The 17,641-nt window shown below is 52.1% G+C and overlaps 2 protein-coding genes across 2 annotated transcripts; both read right to left on the reverse strand.

Annotated features, from left to right (window-relative positions):
* Positions 1-358: 358 nt before the first annotated feature.
* AQP5 (aquaporin 5) lies at positions 359-4,090 on the reverse strand. The gene is made up of 4 exons (XM_037411774.1): positions 3,646-4,090; positions 2,076-2,240; positions 1,723-1,806; positions 359-1,134 (listed from the first exon to the last, which is right to left on the reverse strand). Exons 1-4 carry the CDS (start codon positions 4,006-4,008, stop codon positions 949-951), a joined length of 798 nt encoding a protein of 265 aa, XP_037267671.1. The 5' UTR covers positions 4,009-4,090; the 3' UTR covers positions 359-948.
* An 8,455-nt stretch (positions 4,091-12,545) lies between these two features.
* AQP2 (aquaporin 2) lies at positions 12,546-17,410 on the reverse strand. Its single transcript, XM_037411771.1, has 4 exons — positions 17,043-17,410; positions 14,758-14,922; positions 13,824-13,904; positions 12,546-13,044 (listed from the first exon to the last, which is right to left on the reverse strand). Exons 1-4 carry the CDS (start codon positions 17,406-17,408, stop codon positions 12,829-12,831), a joined length of 828 nt encoding a protein of 275 aa, XP_037267668.1. The 5' UTR covers positions 17,409-17,410; the 3' UTR covers positions 12,546-12,828.
* Positions 17,411-17,641: the final 231 nt, after the last annotated feature.

Genomic DNA, 17,641 nt, shown 5'->3' on the forward strand with positions numbered 1-17,641 from the left:
GCAGAAAGCTGTGCCTGAGTCAAACTGGCAAAGTGCGTGGAAGATTGCTGCTGGCTCCTCCCAGCCTCTGCCAGCCTCCGAGATGGGCTCCCATCTGCCCGGACCTGGCACCCTGCTGGAGGAACCTCCTGCTCTCGCCCCTCTCCAACACTAGTGCCTGTTTTCCCTTGTCAGGATTAATGACTGTTGCCTCCCAAACCACCTGCCTGTGGTACCAGCTGCTGCAGGATCTGGGATCCCAGTGCTTGCTCTTACCCTGGCTCTTTGGGATGGCTTGGCATCCAGCTTAATTAATTTCTCCCCTTAACATTTGATAGCCAAGCATATTTGTGCCCGTGACTCCTTTAAAATTTCCTTTATTCACAATAAATAATATTCTATATTACAAAGATCTCCACATAAAATCCAAAAATCACTTTCCTTCTGCAGCCACAAATAAGTAGGACTCACCAGCATCAGCTAATGCATGAAAGAGCATCTATAAGCAGCGTGGGCCCTGTGGCAGGGAGAAAGCTGGGGGGGGGGGGGCTGCTACACCCACCTGCCCGAAGCTGTCATTCTTCTGTGCTGGTACCTACACGGTATTTCCATCCCCTGGGCCGTCAGAGGCAGGGGTGAAATCCTGTGTGTGCCAGAACGCGTGGTCTTGAGCCTCTGGGAATTGTGGCTGTGTCCCACCTGGGTGGGCTGCCCTGGGCTGAGGCTCCTTTGGTGGGCTTAGGTGGCTGCAGCTAAGCTAGGAGAGGTTCTAGCGCTCAGGTAGAGGGATTATATACAGACACTGCAATAGTCCTTTCTTTCTTAGGCACTTAGGTCTTTGAGTTACAAGACTTTTGCTGAAGAGCCTGCCGTAGCTGGGTTTGGTGCACACATGAGCCCACGTGTGGGGCTTCCTCCCCTCCTTCTGCTTGGTTGGTTGTTGTTTGGGGTTTTTTTCCCCAGCTGTTCCTATGGTGGGGTCAACTCCATGGACTTCTTCCTCTCCTCTCTCTGCTCTTCCCACTCCTCCTCTGACTCATAGGTGCCCTTGATGATGGCAACCCTATCTGACATGTTCATGCAGTAGGGGACGAGGATGTAGAAGTAGAGCAGAGCAGCCAAGCAAGCCCCAAGGATGGGTCCAACCCAGAACACCTAGAAAGCAACAAGGGAGAGAGTGAGAGCAGGTCTCGGAGGCTGGTGTGCCAGGTCCAGCCATCACACCAGCATTCCTCACTGCTCCACATCCTAGCCCTTGGAGAGATGCAGATACCCGTTCCAGCAGACTTCTTGGGCTGAATTCACCTCAGCCTTTGCTTGCTGAAGACATCGAGCTCTTTGTGACGCAGAGATGCGGTGTGCTAGGGAGGAGGCACCAATGCTGCTCTGCAAGACTGGGTCTGAGCCTGCAGGTGGTGCTGGGCCAGTGGAAAGCCTAAACTGGGCTTCTTTGTAGACTTTATTGACCTCAGATGATGCCCTTGCTCAGCGCACACTGTTGCACTGCAGGTTTACGCTCGTCCCCTCGCCGGCTCTGTGCCGTGGGGGTAACCTCTTGTCCCCCTCGATGCATAGGGGACATCCTTCATTCTCCAACCCCCTTTCATCCTTTCAGGCCTGAGATGGGCTCTAGAACACCCAGCCCTGTAACCCCTGGGGTCATCTCTGCCCCCTCCCCTCGTTGCCGGCATATGGCCCTGGCAGCCTCCCAGCTGGCCGCCCCAGCGCGCTGCTGATGCTCACCCAGTGTGCTGGGCTGAACCTCCTCACGATGACCGCGGGCCCGAAGGACCGGGCTGGGTTCATGGAGCAGCCGGTGAAGTAGATCTGTCGGTGTGGGAAGGAAACCGGGTTAAGATGCATCGCGTCACTCAGCAGACACAAGCAGCTTTTTCAGAAGCAGGGACTGAAATGGCCCCTGATGCTCTCACTTGCAGAGGGGTGCAGGTCCCCCCATCCTCATGGAGAAGGAGCCCCAGTATATCCCATGTTGGCTCTCCCAGTGCAACTCCCTCTGGGATAAACCACGTGAGAGTGTTGTGGGGAGCCCCCTCTGAGCAGGACCCTCTGCCCTGTCCTCCTGCCTGGATACTCACCCCCACCAAGTGGCCTAAGGCAACGGAGAAGCCGATGGACAGCGCCGGGGAGCCCACGTTGCCGTTCCTGCGGTTGTCTGTGGATGCGAAGATGCATGCGGCCAGCTGGAAGGTGAGGATGATCTCCACCACGAGGGCCTGGCCCGGGGTTGTGTTGTTGTTGAGCTGTAGACCATTGAGAATGACAAGAGTTAACCACCCCTGGGGCTTGGCATCACCAGCAGGGCTCTTGGGTGCTTTTTCTGGTGGGTTTGGGTTGGCAAAGCCACCATGAGGAGTTCCCCTGGGGCACAAGGTGCTGTGCCGGCCGCTGCTCAGGCTCACTGCTCCTTTGCCCGAAAGGGAAAAAAATATCTCTCCTTCTGTTTAATGCTCCAAAATCTGTCTCCCCGAGCCCTTCCCTTCCTCTGGGGGTCTCCACATCTCTCTCCACTTGCTTGTCTCTGCAACACTCAGCCCTTTCCTACCAAATCCCATGCTGATTTGTCCCTTTTCCCCTTCATTCCTCTCCCCCTTGATCCTTGCAAGTGGTCGTATCCTGACTCTTCTCCCCTCTGCTTTGCAGAGCACCTCCCAGGAGGCTGGGAGCAGCCAGCACCCCCGCCGAGCGTGCAGGATGAGGGGTGAGGGTTGGGATGAATGTGGGGGTGCAGCCATGGGGGCAAGACGGGTGGTTGTTGTCCCAGTGCCTCTGCACTAACCGCTGGGGACTGTTAGATGGACTCAACCCTCCTGGGCATGGGAAGGGCAAAGTGACCTGAGTTGTCATTGCAGCTTGTTTTTGAGCTAAAGCTGACTGGTTTGGGACATGGAGCGTGTGGGACTAAGGTGCTGCAGCACCTCGTCCAAGTGATGGAACCCTCTGCAACATGGCTGTGCTGCTCGGGGGGGGGGGTCCAGACCTAGCCATGGTTGGAGCAGTAGCTCCACCGCTCCCTTTTCAGGTGGTTTCCCAGTGCTGCCCAGGGTTTGAGACATGCTCCTTGTCCCTGCTTTATTGCAGAGGGTCCCACTGTCTCTCCTCCCAGAGCAGCCCCTGCCGCTTGCAGCCTCCTTGCACCCTCCCATCATTGCTCCTTCGTGAGCTCTTCTCCATCACCTCTCTCCACCAGGCTCCCCCAGCACACCGGTTCCAGTGGGCTTCTGCTCCCCCTGCCCATACTGGTTTGACTGGGCTCTGCTCCCTGCCCTCCCCCCTGCATCCTGGCACAGCTCCTATCCCAGCTCTAATCTCCAGGTGGAGAGGCTGCAGTCAAGAACATCTCAATGGTGCAGGTGACTCACTCAGGCCCTTAGGATAGAGGAAGCGCTCATTAAAGGAGGAAAAAAACACGCCGTTCATTACCCCACACAATAAAGCTGTCATGTCACTGCTCTGCTGGCTGTGCCGGTGTTTGCTCCTGTCCTATCCCCATCCCTCTGTGCATGCAGGACGACGTGCCGAGACCAACCGTCTTTATGGATTTGGTGCTCGGGGTTGATGCTGGCACCGGGTCCTTGCTCAGAAGGAGAGGGAAGGAGAGGAAAGCCCGCGTGGCCAGGTGAGCCGTCTCAGGGTAGGGAGACTTACTGCATTGATGGCCAGGTTGCCACGGGTGTTGGCTGGTGTCACGCCGTAGAGGATGCCAGCCCCAGCAATGGCCCCAACCAGTTGGGCGATCACGTAGAAGAGCGTCCGGAGGAAGGAGATCTGGTTCCCGACAAAGAAGGCGATGGTCACCGCCGGGTTGATGTGGGCGCCGCTGATGTGGCCAAACGCCTGCACCAACGTGCCGATGGCCAGGCCAAACGCCAGGGAGATCTGAAGGATGCTGGGGAGGGCAGACGGCCACTTCAGGGCTGAGCCGAGGCCGATGAAGACAAAGATGAGCGTGGAGATAAACTCGACGAAGACAGAGCGAGCAAAGGCCAGGGTTAATATTTCCTTCTTCATGGTGGGAGCTGGTGGAGAGCAGCTAGGAAGGAAGAAAGTTTAGGTTTCGTCTGTCTCCAGGCTCTTCTGCCTGCACCCAGTTGTAGGGCCATACCTATCTATATATGCAAGAGCAGCAGGGAGCTGTCTTACAAGGCGGTGGGTGGAGCCATGGAATTAGCCAGTCCTCCCAAATTATCATGTGAAACTGGAAAAGTTTCCATCTGAAAATAACTTCGGAGCCTCTTGGTGAACCAGTGACTCAGATATTGGTGGCATTTCTTTCTCTTTCTCTCTGCAAACAAAGAGCCCCTATAGAGTGTCTCTGTGGTTGTTAGATAACGCGGTTGCATAACGATGCTGTGCTCTCTCCTCTGCTTTTCCCTTTTACTACCTCTCGACAGGTTCTGGGTGTTTCGTTAGTAGAGGTGTAGTTCATATTCCCTTCCTCTGCCTGCTTGCAGACTGGAGAGGGCTGTGTTTTTGTTAGAAGCTTTGTTGCCGGTGTCGGGCTGGTGGAGTTTTCCTGGGGCAGGGCTCCCTGTGCGTTCAGTTTACACGGGATGTTGAAATGTAAAGCGAAGTTAAGCACCTGGAGCTGCTCCCAGACGGCTCAACTCCAGGGAGCGGGTGGCTTGCAATGGTCCTGGGAGCAGGGCAGCGCCTGGGGGATGCTCTGCCTGGATGCGGGCTGCGTGGGATGGGGTGGCTGGGGTAAAGAAGGCTGACCACTGCAGAGCCTGGCTGTGGACTGCTTTGCTGCTCCTTACAGTGTGTTGGTTTTTTTTTTTTTTTTTTTTTGGTTTTGGCAGTCAGGGGGTGCAGGGTGCTCGCTGCCTGTAGCCAGCGAGGGTGTATCCTACTCCTGTCATCTTGGGCCCTTTTCTTTTCTTTCTTTTTGCCTTTTAAGCTATTGCACAACAAGGCCAATGATTTTGTTCTTGGGAACGCCAGCGTAAAGCTGCGGGCTTTGCATGGGCACAGGCCATGTTTACACGTCTCCTTTCATGCGCCTGTGGTGCTGCCCTTTGTCCTAAACCTGTCCAGCTGTAAACCCTTGGCAGGCAGGGAGCGGAGCGGGGAGGCTCTCAGCACCATGCAACACAGAGCTGTTGAGGACTGATGTTTTGGGGTGGAAAAAGGCTCTGGTGACACTTAACAATGAGTTCTTGGTTCCCTTGTAGCCCTTGTAGCCTTGTGCCAGGATTAATTGATTGATTTTTTTTTTTTTTTTTTTTTTTTAAATGGGTTTGGGTGCCAGATCTGCTCTCCTTGCTTGGCTGATTGCATCTCGCCTTTCTCAAGCGATGCCATCCCTCCATGCTGAAAGCAGAGAGCCCAGGCTGAGGTTCTCCACAGCTGCCACGCGCCTCCGCAGAAGCAGTTGTACTCCAGCACCTGGTGAGCAGCGCTGTACATGCAGGAGATCGGTAAAACCGTTTTAATCCCTCTTTAAATTTAAAAAGTGCTTAAAAAGTTGCATTCACTGCTGCCTTCTGCTGGGTGCAGTCAGACCTGCACGTGTCCTGTGCGGCCAAAAGCTAGGAGGGATTCTTCTTCAGAGCCAAAAGAGTGGACGACTTCTTCCAGAGCTGAAAATAAATAAGCCTTTCTCCTCCAGCTGTACCCAAAGTCCTGAGCTCAGCAAACAGACCTGGTGAGTCTTGAGGGACCAAGGATCCGTTACAGCATTAATTCCTGATAATGGTTTTCTCCTGGTTCTGCTGATCCTGGGGCAGATTGCAGAGTTAAAAGACCAGATCTGTTATCCTAGAAACACCTGGTCCGTTGGCGCGTTTTGGTGAAAGTTTTGCAACCTGGTATTTCAAGACACCTCTGGCCAGGTTCCAGCTGGAGTAATTGCTTGCCGCTTCCCTTCAGCCCTGTCTGTGGCTCCAGCTGGTTAAAACGTGCCTTGTTCCCATCCTCCAAACCCTTTTGGAACGTGCCCACCACCCATCTCCCTTGGAGGTGGCTGTGTTTTGCTGGCAGCTCCTCCGCCACGTGCCTCACCTCAGCTAAAAAGCAGCGTTGAGCCGAGAGACACTCTCCAGGATCCCAGCTGTGGATAATAACCTCCCAGAAAAATCCTCTGGCTGACTAGGAGCTACAATCAAATAAAGCTGGAAATGATGGGGAGAACTTCTGGAGAGAAGCAAGATGTTTGCTAGGCTGTTTGCTAGACTTGCCCCACTGGGACATTCCTGCTTGGCTTCTCTGATGTCTGTGTTGAGCATGCGTTGGGAAGGCTCCTTCTCCTCTCCCCGGCTGCCTGCCCTCCGAGGAGCTTGTGTGAACTGAAAGTACCTTTGATGTGTCAAACTTAATTGAATTGGGCAAGACCTTGAGGAGGCATTATGCAGGTCGCTGCTGACAGACGGACACCTACGTGGTGGGGTCACGCATGCCTTGTTTCACCCCAGGCTTTTGGAGGAAAGACGACGAGGAGGCTTTTTGCAAGGAGGACGGGTTTGGCTGTCTCCCTCCTCCTCCTCGCTGGCATCTGCAGGCAAACAACACGACCAAAAATCGCCCACGTTTACCACTCCGTCGCTGGGCAAGGTGGGCACTGGAGACCCAAGCCCACTGCCGGGTTGGGGTGCAGGATGCCCAGGTGGGAGGAAGGCAGCTGGTGCCTCATCCTCGCCTGGGGCCCTCCCAAGGCTCTGCCTCACCTGCGGAGGCGTGTGTGTTATTAACTGAATACGTGTGTCGGTCCCTGTTGTCCCCAGTTTGCTGATTTCATTTTCTGAGCCCTCACGGGGCTGCTATTAACTTGTCATTTCCGTGGCAGTCCAGATTTCTGATGAGTTCAACCCCGTGTTGGACCTCAGAGCCTGGCAGGTGGTGTTGCAGGCAGCTAAATCCAGAATTTAAATGCTGCTGGGTCCTAGACCAGCCTGGTTTTTGGGTTTCCTCCCTCACCTGGCTCTGTATCTTGACCAAGGACCTTAAATCTGGCGCAATAATACAAGCAGGAATAATAATAGTAATATCAGACAACTGCTTCTGCTGGAATCTGTGATTAGTTGGGATTAGATGGCCAGAGGAGAAAGTTTGGTTTTAAGAGAGAGGGTGTATCTTGCTGGCTCAGCTTTGGGAGTTTGCAGCAAGCCGTTGATGGGGAAAAAAATAATATGTGCTGGGAATGAAAAGTAGAGCAAGCAGCAGCAAACTTTCCCCTCCTCATCCTCAGTCCCTGGGGCTGCTTCCTGCCGTGGTGGTGGGGAAGGTGACGGTATCAGCACAAAGCCTTGCTGCTTTCTGGTGCAACGTGATGTCTCCGTACAGGTGTTTCAGATGGGGCTTTCAAGGATTTCTCTTATCTAACCCACCGTCAGCCCACGCTCCCTTTGCAGGCCAGGGATTACTCTGCTGGCCTGAGGCTGGTGGTGTTTCCACCTTCTCCTGCCCTGGAGCAACAAGGCTTTCGCTTCCCCTAGTAAACTGACCCAGCTTTGGGGCAAAAACCCTGGTGAGACTTGAGTTTGGCTTTGGGGATGTCTCAGTGTCCCTTGATGCCAACCCACTGTTTTGGCTCAAGGAGCCGGTCCTGAATGTGTCCTCCAGCCCTCGGTGGCTGCTGTGCCGAGCTGGGTGGTCGCAGTGACCTTGTAACAGGGGAGCCTGCAAACAGGGATGATGCTTTTTAAATGCTGAATCGAGTTAATGCTTAATTACAGCATCGCTCTGCTCCTTGCTTAGAAATGGCTTGACGGTCTCTAAGGCGTGCAAGTGGATGCAAATGCTTCGCGGTTGGTCTGCAGTGGAAACACCAGCACCCTTAATTAATTTGCATTGAAATCATCATTAAATGATCACATGGGGATAATAATGTGTATCAGGGAAAGCAAAGGGCTGGTTAGAAAAAAAGACCTGCACGAGATCACGCAGTAAGAAAGCCGGGCTTGAAACCCTGGTGTCCTGATTTTCAGGTCTGGTCCTTTCCAGTGAAGCCACCTGCACCAGCAGCGTCGAGAGGCTGCACTTCTGCTCACCTGGTGAAATACTTGGAATTCCTACGGGCCAGCAGCCATTTATGGATGTCCTCGGGATGGAGGCAGAGCTGTGTGTGGAGCAGTGGGTTTTTTCCACTTGAAATGCCTTTGCCATGGAAATGTCGTCTTCGCCCATGCAGGCTTCTTTCAAGATTGCAAGGACCACATGTGGGAATCAATGCTGAAATGGTGTGGGGGGAGGGCTGCCACCGGGAAAGCCATCCCCCCATTTTGCCTCTGCAATACCACACTGCTGGGACGGGGAGGCACGGAGCTGGCGGAGAGCACGGCCAGCTCTGGGGTGGAGGTGGTTGAGTTGCATCAAGGCAGAGCAGAACTGAAAGCACCACCAGGCTCCAAAGCACCTATGAATGCCATAAATAACAGAGAGGAATCTGGAAACTCTTAAAAGACGAAATTCTCGCATAATCGCCTGGCTGCAGGAGCCCAAGACTTTGCAAAGTGAAAAATTGGTGACAGTACAGGGACAGCTGGTTACCTTGGTGAACTGGAAAATCAGTTTTTCACCCCATTCTGCCTCTGAGACCCAGAGAAAATGCATCAAGAAATTTCTCAACTTAAAAATTTAGGTAGTATATACTGATTAGGATTTGAAGAGACTCATCCCTTGTTGCATCAGGTCTGGAGCAATATTCTTGCACTCAGTGGTCTCAGGAGAAATGGCTGATTTTTATTTAGGTTGTTTGTGTTCCTGGAAAATCAGGCTGAAAATCAAAACAGAGCCTCCGGTCTGGCATCCAGACCCTTTGGCAGAGCCTTGTGAAGCAGGACTTGCTGCAAGCCAATGGGTCGGGTTGGAAGGGACTTTACAGTTCCAACCTCCTGCCATGGGGACACCTCCCACCAGACCTGGTTGCTCCAAGCCTTGTCCAACCTGGCCTTGAACCCTTCCGGGGATCCACAGCTGCTCCGGGCACCCTGTGCCAGCTCCTCATCACCCTCACAGTAAAGAATTTCTTCCTAATCCCTGCTCTAGATCTACCCTCTTTCAGTTTAAAACCATCGCACCTTGTCCTACCACTATGGGCCCTTCTAAAAAGTCTGTCCCCATCTTTCTCAGAAGCTCCCTGTAAGTACTGAAAGGCTAACAGGTTAACAGTTGGACTCAATGATCTTAAAGGTCTTTTCCAACCTAAACAATTCTATGATTCTGTCATTCTAAGACGCCTGTAAAAGGCATCAGTCTGCATCTCATGAGGTCAGTGGGGAACGGCTGATGTTGAAGGCACAGGAGCGTGCAGAAGGGGAGATTTCCTTTGCTTGAAAATGTAACGTTACTTTTCAAAACAACGTTTTGCATGTCTGTCACCTTTTGCATCTGTCCTCTCTCCCCCAGGTAGAGTTGGTGCATTGGGAAACACTGTGGTGCCTTGGTTTGCTGTCGTTCTGTGGAGAAGCTCCAAGGATGCTGGTCCCGGCAGCCTCTTCAGGTCTTGCAATGTAGCCGGTGTTTGGGCTGTGTAGCTCTGGATGCCTGCAGACCCGGTGGGATGAAGAGCGTAGCAGAGGTGGCGGGGGAGTCACCTCCAAGAGCTGCATGACTGTGCCCTGGGTGACAACACAGTGGTCCAGATGATGTTTCTGTGAAATCCCGTATTTGTGCTGAAAACATACAGTAGTTCAGTATTTTGGCATTTAACTGGTATCTTAAAGCAATGGGGACGGGTTGAGTAGGGCAGCCAAACAGCAAAGTTAAGGAAAGGGGTCTGGGCATGTCCAAAACGCTCTTGAATTTTCCCAAGGATCCTGTAGTGCTTTGCAGAATGACCCCAAACCCGATCATGCTGAAGCCCTCCGTAACCCAGAGGTGGGACAGTGGGAGGTGAGGCAGAGCCTTGTGGTCTCGAGTGATGGCAGGACATAAGCAGCAATGTGGTCTGAGACGTGTCGTACAGTGGGTTTTACTTGGATTTCGTGATTGTACTGTTCATTAAAGGTCCCTGATGAAGTTGTTAACGTATGGTGCAATAGATATTGCAGATCTTTATTGTGGAGAGTCAGGAGCTCGTGGGTAGGCATGGCTGGGTGGTTTCAAAGCATTCCTCCTGCGGTCTAACATGCAAAGTGTTATCAGCTTAGCGAGGTTCTAGGTTGGTCTGTCACAGCTCTGATCCCTGGGCTGCCGATCCTGCCCTCTAATTCGAGTCGTACCGGTGTAAACCTGGAATGACTGGCTCGGTTTCCTGACGGTGCAGGTTTTGGCAGTGTCATTGAAATCAACAACACGGCTCCGCAGAGAAAGCAAATTTGTGAGTGACTAGAGAAGGCTTTGGCTGCTTTGGCCACCTGAAGATGTGGTGTAGTGAGATGGCTTTGTGTCAGCCCTGGTGTGCCAGGAGCAGAATCTGGCCAGATCAGACGTCAGAGCATCCAAGGGCTGCTGAAGCAGGGATGCTCTTTGTTTGGTGAGTCCCTGTTTTGAAGACGGGAGATGTTCTTTTAACGCCACTTTTGCCCATCAGCAGGTTGTTGGCATGAGGCAGCTGCGCTTGAAGCCAGACTGGGCTGGGCGGCACTGGTGGCTGTGGGATTTAGGGTCTGGGAGGTTGCTTTATATGACTGTATATATATTATATGTCCATAAATATGTCATTGTTTGGTTTGCATGTACTAATTCAGTGGGTAGAAGTGAATTTAAAGAACTTTATTTGAAAGAGTACAGTGATTATTAGACTTTAAAACTCATTTTTGGGCTCTGTGCAGTTTATATGAGTCTTAAACATTGTCAGGGTAAATAATAAGTTAAATGCTTAGATCTGAAGGAGGAGAGGCATGTAATTAACTTGAGCATTGCCAAAAAGAAAAGAAGATTCAGCTGTATGTCATTTTAAAAAGCAAATCATTGACAGGATAACTTCTAGGTAAGTTTCTTTGGGTTTTCCTGGCATACATAGATTTGTTTTCCTTTGAAAGGTAACAAAAATACAAACTGCTTTTAAAACTGAGCATGTGGTAACTTAAATACAGTTTTATACTCTGATTTGAAACATGATTTTAATTCCCATTGCTGGGATCAGGCAGATTTTTTTGAAAAGCCGTTTCTGAAATAATATTCAAATGCTCCTTTGCCATTAAGGAACAACGTGGAGGACCAGAATCAATATTTTTGCTGTGGAGAATAGGTTAAACCAGTGCTAAACCTGCTGCACACCAATAGCAGCCTTCTGGGGATATTTGTATTAATTGACTAATCGAGTAAAATGGATCCTTGGCTCAACAAATAAAGCGTGATACCTGCGATAGAATTTCTCCCCTTGCTTTGCAGCCTGGCATCAGGGACAGCAAATAACAGCTAGAGGAGGTGATGCAGGAGCTGCTGCGATGCAGCTTCATGCTTCACTTGGGATGGTGAAACGAAGACCATGAAAACACCTTGTCTGGGTCAGGTGAAAATCTTGTTTATTCCTTTTCTCTCCAGCAATAGCCATTAGTACACATTTGGGGAAGAGCCCAGCGAGGAATAGAGGAAACTGAATTCAGTAGAAGGAGACAGGTACCAGTAGAGCACGGTGGACAAAGAGGTAGAGGAGAGCATCATTTAGTGGTGGTTCCTGTCAAAACAGTCAGAGAGGGGAAAATGATCAATTATGTTCCTTGTGATTTGGAACTGGGTCCAATCTCACTGAATATTAACAGACTTAGCAGAAAAAGCCTGAATGTGGTGATGACATTTTGTGAGGGTGCAGTGCTGGGAAGACATCACCAACAGAAAAAAGCATTAGGGTGTCGTGCTGGAAATGTAGGACTTTTAGGCTAAGTAATAGAAACAGGATTAAATGAATGGTTGAAAGAACAAAGTTGCATCCCAGAGACTAAATCAAATGCTCTGACGATGCTGGGGACCACAGCCAGGTCCTGATACAGCCGAAGAAAGGGGTGGGATGGCTATGAGGCTTTGGCGTGGTGTAGCCATGGAAAAGGTCTGGGCTGTAGGAAGCAAATGATGAAGATCCCACCTGAAACACTTTGTGTTACCCATCTGAGAATTAGAGTGGAACAGGAACAGAGGAAAGAAAGCAAAAATCAGAGAGAAAGATCAAGCATTGAAGCTAAAGGACAACACTGGTCTGAGAACAAGCAAGCCATGAATGAATTTGGGCTGAAAATCAGGAGGTTTCTCATGGTCACAGGAGAGAGCTGTTGCAAGAGCTCCCCAGTGGGGCCAGCAGGGACTCAAGGAGACGCTTCCAGTCCCACTTCTCAGAAAGCCTCCATGTGAGCGAAGGGCATCTGTGTCCCGTGGTGGGTGGTAAACAGTGAATTGATTCCTTGCAGCAGCAAAACTTGCAGTTTGTGAGATATTTGTGGCAGGGAGCGAGCGCTCCTGCATGTGTGTGTGTGTGTGCACAAACAGCTGGGCAGCCAGAAGAAGTGGGAGACAGGTGAGTAGAGTTCAACAGTAATGAGGCATCGGGTGGCAACCTCCACACCCAGCAAATGGCTATAATAACAACTCTGTGGCACCTCAGAGCTCTTTGTGAAGGGCAACAAGCTCCGCCGAGCGCTACCTGCTGCAGGGAGGACGTGGAAGGAGCCGGCCCAGGGTAGGATCCCAGTGTCCTTGTTCCTGTTGCTATGCTGGTGGCTTTGATTTAATGGTATTTCCCCCAGCATCAGAAAACCATCAGCCACGGGGAGAGCTGGGCAGCAGAAGTGGGGTTGGACCACCACGGTGCATCTCCCCAGGACATGAGTCAACTGAGTTGGCCAGCAAAAATGAAGGAAAGAGCGAGCGGTGAGATGCTGATCTGGACAAGCACCGTCTCTGAAACGGATGCCAGAGTTTTCCCCGGCTCCTCTCTTGGCCTGGGGGGAAGTCTAGCTACACCTTCTCGGACATCCCCCTCGGCAGGGTCTGTGGGGAATGAAGCTCCACTGACTGCCGCCGCCGGACCTCACGCTCTGCCCAGTCCTCCTCCGGCTCGAAGCCTTTGAAGATGGCCAGCCTCTCCGAGAAGGTTTTGGCTTGTGGGAAGAGGATGTAGTTGTAGATGATGGAGGCTGCTGCTGCCCCCAACCAGGGGCCCACCCAGAAGACCTGGAGGAAAGGAAAGAGAAGAATCAGATGAGCAAAAACCCACCTGAGGTCGAAGGACAGAGAAGAATCTGGATCTCTGAAGAGCTTTGCAGGGGACTGATGTTCCTTCCTACCCTGGGTGCGTTGGGAGCCAAAGGCAGAAGCCAGCTCTGCTTGGGCCAGCACTGTTGACCTGAGCTCCCATCCGCTGTGTTGTGCCTGATTATACCTAACCATCCTCTTCTGGCTTTCCTCCTCTGTTGAGGGCTGCGTGATCTTAATGACAGGCCCATCAGGAGCATGCTTAATGATTTGGCTTCCTCTGGAGAAGTGTCTCCCTACCCGTAGAGAGGAGTGTAGAGAAGATGAGGCTGCCAGCTTGGGCTGGACACCTCTGAGCACGCCAGCCTGAACCGCTGCAGCTCTGGCTCCGAGCATGCTCTTTGCAGATGGAAGTGCCTGCCAGTGTTCCCAACTGATGCAGAATGTGTGCCTAGATCCAGCTGGAACTGGGAAGGTCCCCAGCACCGGCAAGATGATCTCCACTCGCCATTGCTTTTGCTGCTTTACTAAGTCACAGTCACAAATCGCACGCCCTTTTCCTGTTGCAATGCTCCCTGCTTAGATAGGCACCAATTAAGCGCCCAGCACCCCACCTCGTTTGGCTAATCTCTACATCTCTCCTCCAGCTGGAGCTGCCACGGAAATGCCAGGAATCTGGCTGGCTCTGTGGGTTCGAGGAATATAGGTAATCCGGGGGGCTTGTCCCACCAAAATGACATCCAGACCTGACTTCTTACCCAGTGGTCGCTGAAGTCTCCAACTATCACAGCAGGGGCGAAAGATCTGGCTGGATTCATGGAGCAGCCAGTGTAACGGATCTGCCGAGAAACACCACGCTTAGGGTTAGCATTATGTCCTTTTAGCACAATTAAAAAAAAGATCCTGGTGTGTTATTAGCATGATTCATTCCCCACGCTGACGTTTCACCCTCCAGCACGCCTGTTCCAGGAAAAGGGATGGAAAACAGCTCCCACCACCTGAGCCAGCATGGGTGAGTTGTTCGCATTTGTGCATCTTCTGTGCAAGCACATGTGTGCTGAGCACGGTGGCCACTCAGCTGCAGGCTGGGTGATGTGCCCTGTGGTGTGACAGGACTGCGGGGATGAGCCCCTGCTGTGCCTGGTCCTGCGCTGCTCCTTGCTGCTGAGGATGGAAGAAGAACAGTCCCTTGTTCTTCTTCCATCTTACATCCACCAAATCTTCAACGACACATGGGCTTGCAGAGCACTGAGGATGGAAGATGTGGTGCAGCGTTGCTGGTTTAGTGCGTGCACTGAGAGGCTGGGAGTGTCGGGGGCTGCTTCAGTCTGTCGTCCAGGAGGGATTTCCCTGGGCGTGCATCCCAGATACTTCCCAGCCTTACTGTGGTCTAGAGTGCCTCAGTTGCTAACACGTTCACTCCAGGACTGATGACCCCACTGATCCCTGGAGCTCCCCACAGCACTCCAGGAGCAGCAGAGCCCAGCAGAAGTAAAGAGCCCAGTAAAAGCAGAGCTCAGGCTACGTCTCTGTTATGGCTCTGGTGAGATTTTTCTCCTCTCTCCACTAGGAAGCCCTGGCCACCAGTTGGGTTTCAAATCCCCCGTCCACCCCAGGGCATGCAGCCAAGCAGCTTTGGGCGCAAATGCAAGGACAACCTAAAGCGCAGAGTTTTAGCCCAGTTCTACCCACCCCAAGGAGATGCCCCACGGCAACAGAAAGGCCGATGGACAGGGCAGGAGAGCCCAGGTTGTCCTCTCGGCGTTCATCGGTGGAAGCAAAGATGCACAGGACCAGCTGGAAGGTGAGGAAGAGCTCGACGGTCACCGCCTGCCCCGTCGTCGTCTCGTTGTGCAGCTGGAAGGGGAGGAAAAATGGGTCTCAGGGACAGGAAAATTCGGTGACTGGATTGGGAAATGTGGAGGGGGGATCCCAGATCAGGGGGGAACCAAACAGACTAGGGAATAGGTGAGGGTTTTGGCACGGAATATGAAAAGGAGGGAAAAATTTCTCAGGTAAAAGAAAAGTGGGTCAATGGGTAATAAATTGATTGACCTGGCAGAAATGTTTTTATTGGCATTTCTTTGGGTATCTTTTCCCACTCTGCTTTCCACTCCAAGGATATATTTTTTTTTTTCTTTTCCTTCTAAGTAAAATGCAAAATGCCTTTTGGAAAAGTTTAGATTGCATTTTGGAAATGTAAAAAAGAAATGTCTGGCATTAAAAAAAAAAAAATCCTATTCCCCTTGCCACACTCTTGTGACTGAAAGGATTTGTCAGATTTGATCTGAAGCTTTGCCTGGTTGCTCCCCATATCCAGCTCTGCTTTCTGATACTTTATTCCTCCACCTTGGTGGTTCTTCATCCAGATCTGGGTGGATCTGGCAGCCCTGCCAGCCAGATCTGCAGCCAGCAGTCCTGCTGCCTGTGGTCTCCCTTTGCTGTCGCTTCCCCCAGCCTGTCCTGGCACATCACTGCCCTTTCTTTCCCTGTGTCACTCCTGCTGCAGACACCGTGCATCCTCCCAGATGCTGGTTCCCAAGAGCACTTGGCTCGGTGATGACATGAAAGTGGCAATTTGCCCTCCTGGCTGGGATCCAGAGTCAGATATTGCTTGTGCTCCTCTCTGGATATTCCCTCTCTTTTTTTTTTCTTTTTTTTTTTTCTTTTTTTGTGTGTGTGTGTGTGCAGGCAGCTACAAGATGAACAGCCCATGGGGAAAAAAAAAACCAACAACAACAAACCAACAAAATTCCTGTTCCCTCTGTTTGGTGGTTTAAGCAACAGAGCTGGGCATTTTGAAAGTCTCTCTTAAAACTTGTGAAACCTCGGCTATTATAGTCTTGTTCAGATTAATCCCCAATCCCTTTTTCAACCCTCCTAATCTCTTTGGCGGTGAAGCTGGGTCCTGGCAGTGCCTCCCTGCCGCACCGAGGGGGATTTCTGTGTGCTGCTTCCTAAAGCACACCGCCTGCCTCCTCCCTCGCGTCTTGGCTTGGGGTGATGCTGGTCCTGGCACGGGCATCTCCAGGAGATGCAGCTGACTACCTGTCTGAAGAGGAGTGGTAGGACATGGAGAGGGGGTGGTGAACCCCATGATCCCCCTCCCCACCCTTTGTACTATGTGCATCAGTGGGGAGGGGGATGCTGGAGGTTGGGATATCACTGGGGAGTCCCCTCATGGCTTCTTAAGGCTCCCTGGTTTTCTTTTTTTCTGAAACCAGGCTCCCTGGATGTTTTTTTTCCTGAAACCAGACTGGATCCTTGTGATGCTTCTGGCACTGTGCGACGGCACTGCCAGGGCACCCATGTGTGGTAGGCATTGGGATGAACCAGCTGGATCTGGTGCGGCCATCCCGTCACAACAGGAAGCAACTTAATGAGCAGTGCTATCTAATGAAAAGTTGGGATTTAGACCCAAACCATGCCCCCCGCTCCCTCATCCCCTGGCACAACATCCCCATTGCTGGGGGTCTGGCACAGCAGCCTGTAAATAGCGGTGGTGTTAACACAGAGGGGAGAGGAGGCTCCCTGCAGCAATGGCAAGGCTGGAAAAAGGAGTGAGCTTGGGGCCAGAGGAATGATGAGGTGATACTTCTGGTCACATCCTTCCCTAAACACCAGGTCTCCTCCCAACCCTGCTCCTCCACAATACAGCCCTTCATAAAGTTGAGATGCCGGTGGCTTTGTCTTCTAAGGGAGGTGTCGACATGGCCAGCTGAATTGTACCTCTGGTTTTAGTCTAAAAAGTGGAGGAGACAGCCTGGAGTTCTGCCTTCATCCCTGCTCCTGGAAGGACCCTTGGTGCAGCAGGCTTATGGTGCTGGGCTGCAGCTGATGATGGCTTCCTACCCAGCATTAAATAAAGAAGGTCTTTGCTGGCCACAAAACCTTTCCTCATATCCCTCAGCCTTCCCAGAAGCTCTACCCAGTCTTTCCCGCTCCCCTTCAAGCCCATCCATGGGCTGAAGCCTTACCTTGTTGATGGCCAGGCCTTCCCGGGAGTCCGCTGGGGTGATCTCGTGTAAGATGGCAGCCCCCACAACGCCCCCCAGGAGCTGCGCCACCACGTAGAAGACCGCACGGAGGAAGGAGACTTGGGAGCCGATGAGGCAAGCCACCGTCACTGCCGGGTTGATGTGGGCTCCACTGATGTGCCCCAGGGCTTGGACCAGTGTGCCGATGGCCAAGCCGAAAGCCAGTGCGATTTGAAGGATGCTTGGGGAGGAAGCTGAGGGCCAGTTCAGAGCAGAGCCCAGACCAAAGAGGATGAAGACCAAAGTTGCCAGAAATTCTGCAAAGACAGCCCGGGTGAAGGCTACGGATCGCAGTTCCCACATCATGGGATGGTGATTGCTGGAGGCTGCAAGGACTGACCCTGCCTGCGGTGTCTTCACGCAATCGCTACCACGGCTGCTGTGTCCATTGAGGATGACAAGGGGACAACATATATATATATATCTGGGTGAGGGGGGCCAAGGGATCACCTGCTGAAGGAAATGGGAGTGTGGTCCTAGGAAACCTGATGCTTTTTTTCATTTGTGTTCCAGCTGAGGAAACATCAGACCCTGCCCCC

This window comes from Falco rusticolus, chromosome 19 (assembly GCF_015220075.1).
Source record: "Falco rusticolus isolate bFalRus1 chromosome 19, bFalRus1.pri, whole genome shotgun sequence".
Taxonomy (NCBI): Eukaryota; Metazoa; Chordata; class Aves; order Falconiformes; family Falconidae; genus Falco; species Falco rusticolus.

Bases quoted from the DNA above. Each gene is read 5' to 3' on its own strand.
- AQP5 (XM_037411774.1), bottom strand. From the start codon at position 4,008: ATGAAGAAGGAAATATTAACCCTGGCCTTTGCTCGCTCTGTCTTCGTC. The intron at 2,241-3,645 runs GTAAGTCTCCCT...AATGGTCTACAG, and splicing joins GCAACCTGGCCATCAATGCA to CTCAACAACAACACAACCCC. The intron at 1,135-1,722 runs GTGAGCATCAGC...GTTGCTTTCTAG, and splicing joins GGTTCAGCCCAGCACACTGG to GTGTTCTGGGTTGGACCCAT.
- AQP2 (XM_037411771.1), bottom strand. From the start codon at position 17,408: ATGATGTGGGAACTGCGATCCGTAGCCTTCACCCGGGCTGTCTTTGCA. The intron at 14,923-17,042 runs GTAAGGCTTCAG...CTCCCCTTCCAG, and splicing joins AAGGCCTGGCCATCAACAAG to CTGCACAACGAGACGACGAC. The intron at 13,905-14,757 runs GTGGGTAGAACT...GTTTCTCGGCAG, and splicing joins CCGTGGGGCATCTCCTTGGG to ATCCGTTACACTGGCTGCTC.